The sequence below is a fragment of the Eretmochelys imbricata genome, chromosome 6 (genome assembly GCF_965152235.1).
Source record: "Eretmochelys imbricata isolate rEreImb1 chromosome 6, rEreImb1.hap1, whole genome shotgun sequence".
Lineage (NCBI taxonomy): Eukaryota > Metazoa > Chordata > Testudines > Cheloniidae > Eretmochelys > Eretmochelys imbricata.
The window spans coordinates 38,682,467-38,693,857 of NC_135577.1; the positions used below are offsets into that span (position 1 = coordinate 38,682,467).

The 11,391-nt window shown below is 37.0% G+C and overlaps 1 protein-coding gene across 5 annotated transcripts in view; it reads left to right on the forward strand.

Moving 5' to 3' along the window:
• FAR1 (fatty acyl-CoA reductase 1) overlaps window positions 1-3,669 on the forward strand; it is a 76,275-nt gene extending 72,606 nt beyond the window's left edge. For all 5 annotated transcript variants that reach the window (XM_077818444.1, XM_077818443.1, XM_077818445.1 and 2 more), the window contains one exon: window positions 639-3,669. In XM_077818444.1, coding sequence (XP_077674570.1) covers window positions 639-801 — 163 coding nt within the window. In that variant the 3' untranslated portion in view covers window positions 802-3,669. The remainder of the gene's footprint in view (window positions 1-638) is intronic.
• The last annotated feature ends 7,722 nt before the right edge of the window (window positions 3,670-11,391 follow it).

An 11,391-nucleotide genomic window follows, 5' to 3' on the forward strand; every position in this document is an offset into this window, starting at 1 on the left:
GATCTTGGATTCACACCTCTGAAGACTACCTATCTTCAGAGATGCATTACAAAGTAAATTAAATGTTTTTAAGTTTTAAAATAGTCTGAGATCCTGTCTTCAAAAAGAGTAAGTCTAAAGTTGTAGGTGAGTTCTAGGGTTCCCATAGCTGAAAAACGCACTCCCCCCCCCCGCCCCCCCAGCCAGTCAGTCAGTACTGTGTATCTTAAACCTGTTAAAGAAACGAATGCTGCATGTTCTGGAAACTAAGAATTAGTGTCCTTTCTAAAAATATATTGGAAAATGACCATGTGTTAGCCTTGAATTTGCTTGATAAATACCCTTCACTGTTGGCATATTACATTTCTGTTTATTCTGTAGTACAGTTTCTAACCCAGTTATATAGCTTTCCTTTCCATTCCTGCCAAGCCCCTTTCTCAATGATTAATCTGGTCCCAGTCCCCTGGGGTGACTGCAGATGAGCTGCTGCCCCTTCGTTCAGTTAATTTGGCCCACAGTGCAACTTGGGGTGTGAGAAATGTGGAATGCCTTAAATTCCATAATAAATTAGAGGTTGCACTTCTATAGCATCTTTCATCTGCAGAGCTCAGTGTTTTCTCAACACTTAAAACCTTTACATTTCTTTAATTCTTTCCTAGGTTAAGGAACATACGTTATGGCTTCAATACAGTCCTTGTGATCCTGATCTGGCGTATCTTTATTGCAAGATCACAAATGGCGAGAAACATCTGGTACTTCGTGGTTAGTCTGTGTTACAAGTTCCTCTCCTACTTTAGAGCATCCAGTACTATGAGATACTGAAGAGAAGAATTTTTAGCATTAGGACATCTATGCATATGGTGGTCTAACTGCACAAAGCCTGTAAAATGTACTTAGTCATCTCATCTTTTGTAAAAACATGAAATCATCTTAGACCTGGAGTGTGAAATATACAGTACAGTATATGTAATGTTTAATTGTGTATTCCATGAAAACTTAGAGAATAAAACAGTTGAATACTGGATCAAATTGGCATTAGACAAATGTGTTAGCATTACAAACAAAAATCTATCCACAGCAAGTTTAACTCTTTGGCCTGGGGAGAAACGTTTGGATCATTGACCAATATAACTGTGCAATTCTGGAATGCATTTGATTGAAATCTGCCTTAACAAGTAACTTCTGATTTTAATTTTTACTGTAAATAGGCACATTCAGTAAGAAGAACAAAATATTGACTCAGTTTGTAGACCTATTTATTTGAGACTCCTAGATTAGTGAGTTTTGTCCCGTTACAAGCCCATATGAGTGACTGTGGATCTTTGTAAATTACTGATAGCTTCTTATGTTGTTCTGTTCTTGACTTTTAGCACCTTTCCCTCACTTCCTTCCTCAAAGATTGTAAGGCTATGATGAAGACTCCTTCAGTAAAAGAATTGCATCACTCTTAATTGAAAGACTAGTTGTCTGATCTAGTCTTCAAAATGTGTACACACATTAATTCTGCCCTTAGATGCTGGCATGAAACTCCCATTAAAGTCAGTGAGAACCATTTGCATGTCGGAAAGCAGAATCAATCCTTTTATTGAACAAAGAAATAAAAGGAAAGGAAATATGACAGTAAAAAGAACAGATGCAAGTTGTTGAATTTCTTTGCACTAGATGATGGCTAGATCAGGAACACACAGGCAATGCATTAATAATTACACACCTAGTTCAAGATTAACCTCTTCAGAGGAATTTCCATATCCTTTGCTACTATTTATATCATTCGTAGAATATTTTTTAAGCTCTGGTTGGCTAAGACAAATTGTATATTCTCTGTCACATACCTTGCTAAACCATTTTTATCTATCTTCAAGAATCATGATCTCAACAAAATTCTCTTACTATGTGAAGGATTGAAGTTAATGTACTTGCAAAAAACACATCAAAAATGATCCAACACAAACTTGCATTTCACTGGGGAGGTAGGGAGAAGAGGAATCCTGCACGTCTTAAATAAATTAAGAATTTTTTAAGTTTACAATATTTTGTAGCAAACTCTTGGCTAAAATTGAAGATATCTATTTTTCTGCATGTCTATTTTGATTTAGCAGGATAAATACATATTGAATAACTGCAAGAAACAGCTGAATTCTATTTTAATGTAACACTTAATGAATTTCCCTTTATATCTCAATTGCCTACAATTCTATTTTGAAACATTTTTAACATTGCTTTTATTTGACACACCTACACACCTACATGGTATGTTCTCATTAAAATGATCAGTTTGTGCTGTACTTAAATCCAGTATGTGTTTTTGAATATGCCTGGAAAGGTAAATTTTAAATTAATCATACAAAAATTACATAAAACATGTATACATATTTGTTTTCTTGTCCCATTTGAAGTAAGTGTGCAATGAGCTTATTTTGCTGTTCTTGTGAAAAGCTAACTTTAAAGGAAAACACTTTATTTCATGTGAGTGTATATCCAGTTTTGGAAAGAACAGCTTCCTTTGTTGAAGCTAAATACTCTGTAATAAGTACTGAAAACCTTGCTTCCTCTTAAAGAATATTGTGTGAATATTCTTTACAGTGATACAAAACTATAATGGTTTCGGACCACACCATGACGTGTGAGAGACCTCCGACAGTGGTTGAAAGTACAATAAATTGTGGCTTTTGTGATTCGAAGTGTTACACTTAACTGTAATATCCCTGATGTATTTGTCATAGCTGCCTCCCTGTACATCTTCTGTTATTGGACTTGAAAATATACTGTTAATGAAATGTAGATTTTCTGCAGAAGGTGTCTGGAATCCGATGACCCACTTTTTCCATTCTTGGTATGTGGGTGAACTTGGAAAGAGGCCCAAATGTATCAAGATTATGAAATTAATAGTTAAACAGCTTTTTCTCTCTGTAACCATAACTTGTTTTTTACATAGTTCCTTTAATGATGATTCCTTTAAACTGAGCAACTGAGAACTGTGAAGCCACTGAGCTGATTTTCTTGTCCATAACACTCTTTAAAGGAATCTCTGCTATTGAATGAATAAATTACTGAAGTAACTGCATCATTTTGAGCATAAGGATCTCTAATCTTTCCCATGTAAACTTAACCATTTAAAAACCCCAAGCTTTTCTTTACAATTGAGACTAATGTTAGTTGTGGATTACTATTTTTGTTTCATACACAAACTCATCAGTCACCCTGTTTAATTCATGATAGTGACTTATCACATTAAGTACATTTATTTTGTCATTCCACATGACTCAGCCATTAAAATTGTATCTGAAGGCCCTTTTTTTCCATACAGGACACTTGGGTTTTTTTTGTTTTTTTTTCATATTAATGTTTGCAGTTTTCTGTTTCCAGAACTATAAATATTAATGAGAACATACTGAATCTATATTTTGATACTGTAAGGTTAATGTGTTCTGTAACTCACTAAATAACAGTGAAATCTGACATGTTAAGTAGGAGGAAGAGCAGTCTGAAAACCGATGGTCATTAAACAGGTATACCGGTATTTAAAATATGGGACCAAGGGAAAAGTGCTTTTTCCTATAATGGGATTTTCTGCCATAGGAACAGATACTCTAAAAGAAATGTTAAATCTGTAAGCTTTTATAAGACGTAAATAGAAACATTGGGTGCCTTTGTTTGTAAACCAAAAATAAACAAATCCCTTGAATATGCTGTTTATAATATTTATTGCATCTTTATATATACTGAATTTCTCAAGTTTTGAGTTAAATTGTGTGGAATACTTAATTGAAAATAGTATTTACAGAATTCAAGGTTATACTATCTTGATAAGCTCTTTGTAGTTACATGTGCATTTTTGTGTTTTCTTACCCTTACCAGCTAGACTTTCTGTATCTCTCGTACTGTTCTTCTTATTTAAGAGGACCAAGCACAGACTAAGATTTTTATGAGGTATTGCTAAAGTGCATAGCTAGGAATATTTGGTTATATTGAAGTTTGTTACTCATTATAACCATCTCTTTGTTGGTAATGTCAATTTCTGTATATCTGAGTGCATGAATATTTCCTTTTTCAGGTAAAAGGGGTGAAGGTTAGGAGGAAAATGTACTTAAAGATGAAACCTAAGGAAATACTAGTTAACACCACCAGTTTATCCCAACCAAATGTGCAGTACATTGTGGCTTTGCAGTAAGCTGCAGGCTTTAAGTTTGCATGAGTGAATTGCAATCACTGTACCACAGAGTCAGAAAGCCTGGAACTTTTGAGGAGAATGCAGGAGGAAGTGCCGTTAGCTTTGTACAAAAACAGTATTCATAACTCACCAGGGCTAAGGCACAACATTCATGCCTGTTTTCACTTGCCCTTTGAAAGACTACGCTGATAAGCATGATAGGTTGGATTTGTTAATTAATTTTTGACACACACACACTTCTAATGTCTAAGACTCAGATATTGGAACAAAGATGCAAAAGGAAATATTGGTACTGCAGGAAACTATAAAAAATATACCAAATTTGATGACCTTTTTTCATAAATTCCTGATCTGGTATTAACAGTAATGTACAGGGGTGGTTGTGTGGGACAGAAGTAAATGTCGGATCTAAGGAAACACGTATCTTTTTATATAGGAGAGATGAGAGGTGTAGATAAAATATGACCTGGCACTAAATTTGCATACTTCATATGATACTGGGGGACAAATTGATTTATTTAATACAGAAATGAAGCTAGGACGCTGCTGTAGAAAAATGTCAGCAAGTGCTTAAACTATATTCTATTTATGCTGTCCTTTTAAAAAAAAAACGCTTGCTCAATATGGAAAAGATTCAAGTAAGTGTTCACAATACTTGTGACTTGCTAGAAGCTATACAGTAGCTCAGTGAACAGTGTAAGTGTGAATCACCCACTCCTGCTTCAAATCTGCAGTGTAGTGGTCTGTATGGGAAGAGGGTGAAATGAGTTCATAGGGCCTCATTTTTTCCTTTTTAACTTCAAGCTTTTCTTAAATTTATTGTAGTGCCTCTTGCAATGCATCTGCTTTGGCTTTGTCTGTTTGAAGAAGCTGGCTTTTTCTTTTGTCTGTTTCAGATGACTGGATAAATAAAAGGTTAGTTAACTTGACCACCAGTCCTATTTTGCTGTCCCATGAATGTAAATTTTAACTGTGCTTCCACTTTCAGGATTTATTTATAAGTTCAAACCCATTTTTCCTCCAACACTATCTTGTTACTTTTTGTGGTATGTGGCCCGCAGTCTCTTTGGCTTTCTCTACCCTTCAACAGATCTGTGACTCATATTGATAGATAATTAGTAATTATACTACCATCTTGTCTTTTCACGATATGGAGGGACTGAAACAATGACAGCTTTGAGCTATTTTAACTCTGTGCATTATTGTGGGAGATTAAAATAATGACTAATTGGTGAGTTTAAAAGTTCTGATTAGTTTAGAAATGTACTGAAGTAAAATTTAAAGCATTAAGAATGGTGATTTGAATGCAAAGTGTGGGATTTTTCTCAATTCTGTTGCATCCTATCAACTTCTAGTATGGTGGCTGCTAACAGTGGCCTTTAATTTCACTTACTAATTGAATGGTTGTTCCTCTCAGGGAAATAATTAGGACACTCTGATTTTCCCCAAAATGAATACATTTTTATTTGTATTGTAGTAGCTGGGTTTCATTATGGTAGGCATTGTATAGATACAGATAGTAAAAACCTACATTTTAAAAAAAAGTGCAGTATGTGGCATTTCTGTGACCATCATAACCAATGTTCTATAGCAGTCTAGTGAGCAAAAACTAAAACCCCAACATTGTTGAGGGTAATCTAGTCTCTCTCTCCCTTTAGGAAGGTGAAACAGAAGATGACAAAATCTAGAATTGTAATATTCTAGACTTGCTAGGTGAGTGCTTGGTCTCCCTGGGAAAGGATGACAGACATATAAACTATCTACTCTGCTTCTTCCCATCCACATGCATTGTTGACTTGTTTGGACTTGACCTGTATAAATCTTTCTAATAGTACTTCAGTGGCACTGTACACTGGACTTCATATGCAAAATATGTGAAATAGCTAAAAGGTTGCGGTAATATACAAAACTTGTTGATGTTACGATGCAAGTAAGGCATTAAACAAAAAACCCTCCAGTATCCTTGTTTAATCTCTAGGGGACCCCTTGATCCTAGTTCGGAGCATTAGTGAAAGGAGAAAGAATGCAAGTAAGAAATAATGATTCATTTTGCTAAAATACAAGCTAATAAATGTAGTCAAAACTTCCTCTACACCCAGGTAATCAATTGGAGTGATAAACCTGGAAAGTAGCAATGTCAAGAGATCTTTGGACAGCAACTTATATGAATTTGTAATTGGTTAAGACAATCCCTTTCTGTATGCCTCTAGTGAGATTACACCTGGAATATAATGTTTAGTTCTGGGCTCACAGTTTACTGAATGCTCTCTCTTGCATTCAGTTTTCCAATATGCAACAAAAGTTGGAGTGTGGGGCAGGGCTGATTTTATAAGGAAAGATTAAAAGCTAAACATCCAGCTAAGCAATGATGAGAAGGGGGCAGAGTATAACAGTCCTCTACAAGCATATGAAAGATGGAAATATTTAGATTGGTATAAGGGCAGTAATGGATGATATTATAAAATGGATCAATTCAGGTAAATATTAGGAACATCTTACTGGTAGGCAGAATATTACATGTAAAGCCTCTTGTGGAAAGTAGTGAAAGCTTTATTGCTTGGGAACTATTAAATAACTGTTTGAAGCAAAAGAGAATGCATAGAAGGAACCATACTGTATTGGTAGAGGGGTGGACCAGATAACTTGAAGTCCAGGACCTCCAAGGTAGCATTCTCTGAAATGCTAAACTAAACTAAACCAAAATAGAACCAGATTGCTGGCACTTAAAATTTAAAAGGCCATAGAGCAGTTTTTAAACTAAGGACTGCGGGAAAACTGAGAGGTGCGGAGGAGCATGTAATTCGAACAGAGGCATCCCTTAGGGGACAATCTATTAACTGAGATTCTCTATGTCCTAGTAAAGAGGAGAGAATGGAAGATGATAAAAATATGGATAGGATCTGATGAGAGAGTCAAATGAAAGAGTCCCATTCAATTACATCATGTAATGGCAGACAGCCAAAAAGTGACAAGTTCTTAAAATGCTTATATACAAATGCTAGAAGTCTAAATAATAAGATGGGTGAACTAGAGTGCCTCGTATTAAATGGGGCTATTGATATAACAAGCATCAGAAACTTGGTGGAATGAGGATAATCAGTGGGACACAGTAATACCAGGGCAAAAATATATCTGAAGGACAGAACAAGGCGTGCTGGTGGGGGATGGTCCTATGTGTGAAAGAATCAAATGAAGTAAAAATCTTAAATGAACCAAACTATACCACAGAATCTCTATGGATAGTAATTTCATGCTCTAATAAGAAGACTATAACAGATGAGAGATATTACCGATCACCTGACCAGGATAGTGATAGTGACTCTGAAATGCTCAGGGAGATTAGATTTCAGAGTGGTAGTCATGTTAGTCTGTATCCGCAAAAAAAACGAGGAGTACCTGTGGCACCTTAGAGACTAACATTTATTTGGGCATAAGCTTTCGTGGGCTAAACCCCACTTCATCGGATGCATGCAGTGGAAAATACAGTAGGGAGGTGTGTGTGTGTGTGTGTGTGTGTGTGTGTATATATATATATACACACACAGAGAACATGAAAAATGGTTGTTGCCAAACCAACTGTAACGAGACCAATCAACTAAGGTGGACTATTAGCAGCAAGAGGAAAAAAAAACTTTTATAGTGATAATCAGGATGGCCCATTTTAAGCAGTTGACAAGAAGGTGTGAGTAACAGCAGCGGGGGAAAAATTAGCATGGGGAAATAGTTTTTACTTTGTGTAATGACCCATCCACTCCCAGTCTTTATTCAGGCCTAATTTAATGGTGTCCAGTTTGCAAATTAATTCCAATTCTGCAGTTTCTTGTTGGAGTCTGTTTCTGAAGTTTTTTTTATTGGAGAATTGCCACTTCTAGGTCTGAAATTGAGTGAGCAGGGCGGTTGAAGTGTTCTCCAACTGGTTTTTGAATGTTGTTGTTCTTGATATCTGATTTGTGTCCATTTATTCTTTTGCGTAGAGATTGTCTGTCTGGTTTGGCCAATGTACATGGCAGAGGGGCATTGCTGGCACATGATGGCATATATCACATTGGTAGATGTGCAAGTGAACGAGCCTCTTACGGTGTTGCTGATATGATTAGGTCCTATGATGGTGTCCCTTGAATAGATATGTGGACAGAGTTGGCAACGGGCTTTGTTGCAAGAATAGGTTCTTGTTTTTGTTGTGTGGTTGCTGGTGCGTATTTGCTTCAGGTTGGGGGGGCTGTCTGTAAGCGAGGACTGGCCTGTCTCCCAAGATCTGTGAGGGATCGTCCTTCAGGATATATTGTAGATCCTTGATGATGTGTTGGAGAGGTTTTAGTTGGGGGCTGAAGATGATGGCTAGTGGCGTTCTGTAACTTTCTTTGTTGGGCCTGTCCTGTAGTAGGTGACTTCTGGGTACTCTTCTGGCTCTGTCAATCTGTTTCTTCACTTCAGCAGGTGGGTACTGTAGTTTTAAGAATGCTTGATAGAGATCTTGTAGATGTTTGGCTCTGTCTGAGGGATTGGAGCAAATGCGGTTGTATATAATGTAGATAATGGATCATGTGATGTGGTCTGGATGAAAGCTGGGGGCATGTAGGTAAGTGTAGTGGTTAGTAAGTTTCATCATAGGACCTAATCACATCAGCCACGCTATAAGAGGCTCATTCACTTGCACATCTACCAATGTGATATATGCCATTATGTGCCAACAATGGCCCTCTGCCATGTATATTGGCCAAACCAGACAGTCTGGAAAAGAATAAATGGACACAAATCAGATATCAAGAATTATAACATTCAGAGAACACTTCAACTTCCCTGCACACTCAATTACAGACCTAAAAGTCGCAATTCTCCAGCAAAAAACCTTCAAAAACAGACTCCAACAAGAAACTGCAGAATTGGAATTAATTTGCAAACTGGACACCATTAAATTAGGCTTGAATAAAGACTGGGAGTAGATGGGTCATTACGCAAAGTAGAAACTATTTCCCCATGCTAATTTTTTTCCCCTACCATTACTCACACCTTCTTGTCAACTGTTTGAAATGCGCCATCCTGATTATCACTTCAAAAGTTTGTTCCCCCCTCCCCCCCTCCGCTTGATAATAGCCCACCTTAATTGATTGGTCTCATTAAGTTGGTAAGGCAACACCCATTTTTTCATGTTCTCTGTGTATATATATCTTTCTACTGTATTTTTCACTGCATGCATCCAATGAAATGGAAAGCTGGTCCACGAAAGCTTATGCCCAAATAAACGTTAGTCTCTAAGGTGCCACAAGTACTCCTTGTTTTTTTAGGGAGATTAGAAAGGCTATAAATAATAATAATTAATAATGGAGGATTTCAACTATTGCCGTATTGACTGGGAACATGTCACCTCAGGATGGGATACAGAGATTAAGTTTCTTGACCCCTTAAATGACACCTTCTTGGAGCAGCTAGTCGTGGAACCCACAAGAGGAAAGGCAATTTTTGATTTAGTCCTAAATGGAGTGCAGGATCTGGTCCAAGAGGTGACTATAGCAGCACCGCTTGGTAATAGTGACCATAAAATAGTTAAATTTAACATCCCTGTGGTAGGGAAAACACCACAGCAGCCTAGCACTGTAGCATTTAATTTCAGAAAGGGGGACTACACAAAAATGAGGAAGTAAGTTAAACTGAAATTAAAAGGTACAGTGCCAAAAATGAAATCCCTGAAAGCTGCATGGAAACTTTTTAAAGACACCGTAATAGAGGCTCAACTTAAATGTACACCTCAAATTAAAAAACAGAACGAAAAAACTGCCGCCATGGCTAAACAATAAAGTAAAAGAAGCAGTGAGACACAAAAAGGACATCCTTTAAAAAGTGCAAGTTAAATTCTAATGAGGAAAATAGGGAGGAGCATAAACTCTCTGGCAAATAAAGTGTAAAAATATAATTAGGAAGGCCAAAAAGAATTTTGAAGAATAGCCAGCAAAGACTCAAAAAATAATAGCAAAAAATGTAAGTACATCTGAAGCAGGAAGCCTGCTAATCAACCAATGGGGCCACTGGACGTTCAAGATGCTAAAGGAGCACTCAAGGACAATAAGGCCATTGCAGGGAAATTAAATGGATTCTTTGCATTGGTCTTCACAGCTGAAGATGTGAGTGAGATTCCCAAACCTGAGCCATTCTGTTTAGATGACAAATCTGAGGAACCACCAAGATTGTGGTGTCATTAGAGGAGGCTTTGGAACAAATTGATAAACTAAACACTAATAAGTCACCAGGACCAGATTGTATTCACCCAAGAGTTCTGAAGGAACTCAAATGTGAAATTGCAGAACTACTTACTGTAGTTTTTAACCTATTATTTCAATCAGCTTCTGTACCAAATGACTGGAGGATAGCTAATGTGATGCCAGTTTTTAAAAAGGGCTCCAGATGTGATCCTGACAATTGCATGCCAGTAAGCCAGACTTCAGTACCAGGCAAACTGATTAAAACTATAGTAAAGAACAAAATTCTCAGACAAATAGATATACATAATTTGGGGAAGAGTCAGCATGGTTATTGTAACGGGAAATTATGCCTCACCAATATACTAGAACTTTTGAAGGGGTAAACAAGGATGTGGACAAGGGGAAATCCAGTGGATATAGTATACTTGGTCTTTCAGAAATCCTTTGACAAGGTCCCTCAGCAAAGGCTCTTAAGCAAAGTAAGCTGTCCTGGGATAAGAGGATAAGACAGTCCTCCTTTGGATTGGTAACTGGTTAAAAGATAGGAAACAAATGGTCAGTTTTCAGAATGGAGTGGTATCCCCCAGGGGTCTGTACTGGGACCAGTCCTATTGAACATATACATAAATGGTCTGGAAAAAGGGGTAAACAGTGAGGTGGCAAAATTTGCAGATAATATAAAACTGCTCAAGATAGTTAAGTCCCAAGCAGACTGCGAAAAGCTACAAAAGGATCTCACAAAACTGGGTGACTGGGCAAGAAAATGGCAGATGAAATTTAATGTTGATAAATGCAAAGTAACGCACATTGGAAAACAACATCCCAACTATACATATAAAATGATGGAGTCTAAATTAGCTGTTGCCACTCAAGAAAGAAATCTTGGAGCCTGGGGGTAGTTCTCTGAAAACACCCATTCAATGTGCAGCAGCAGTCAAAAAAGCAAACACTTTTGGGACTCATTAAGGGATAGATAATAAGACATAAAATATCCATATTGCCTCTATATAAATCCATAATATGTACACATCTTGAATACTGTGT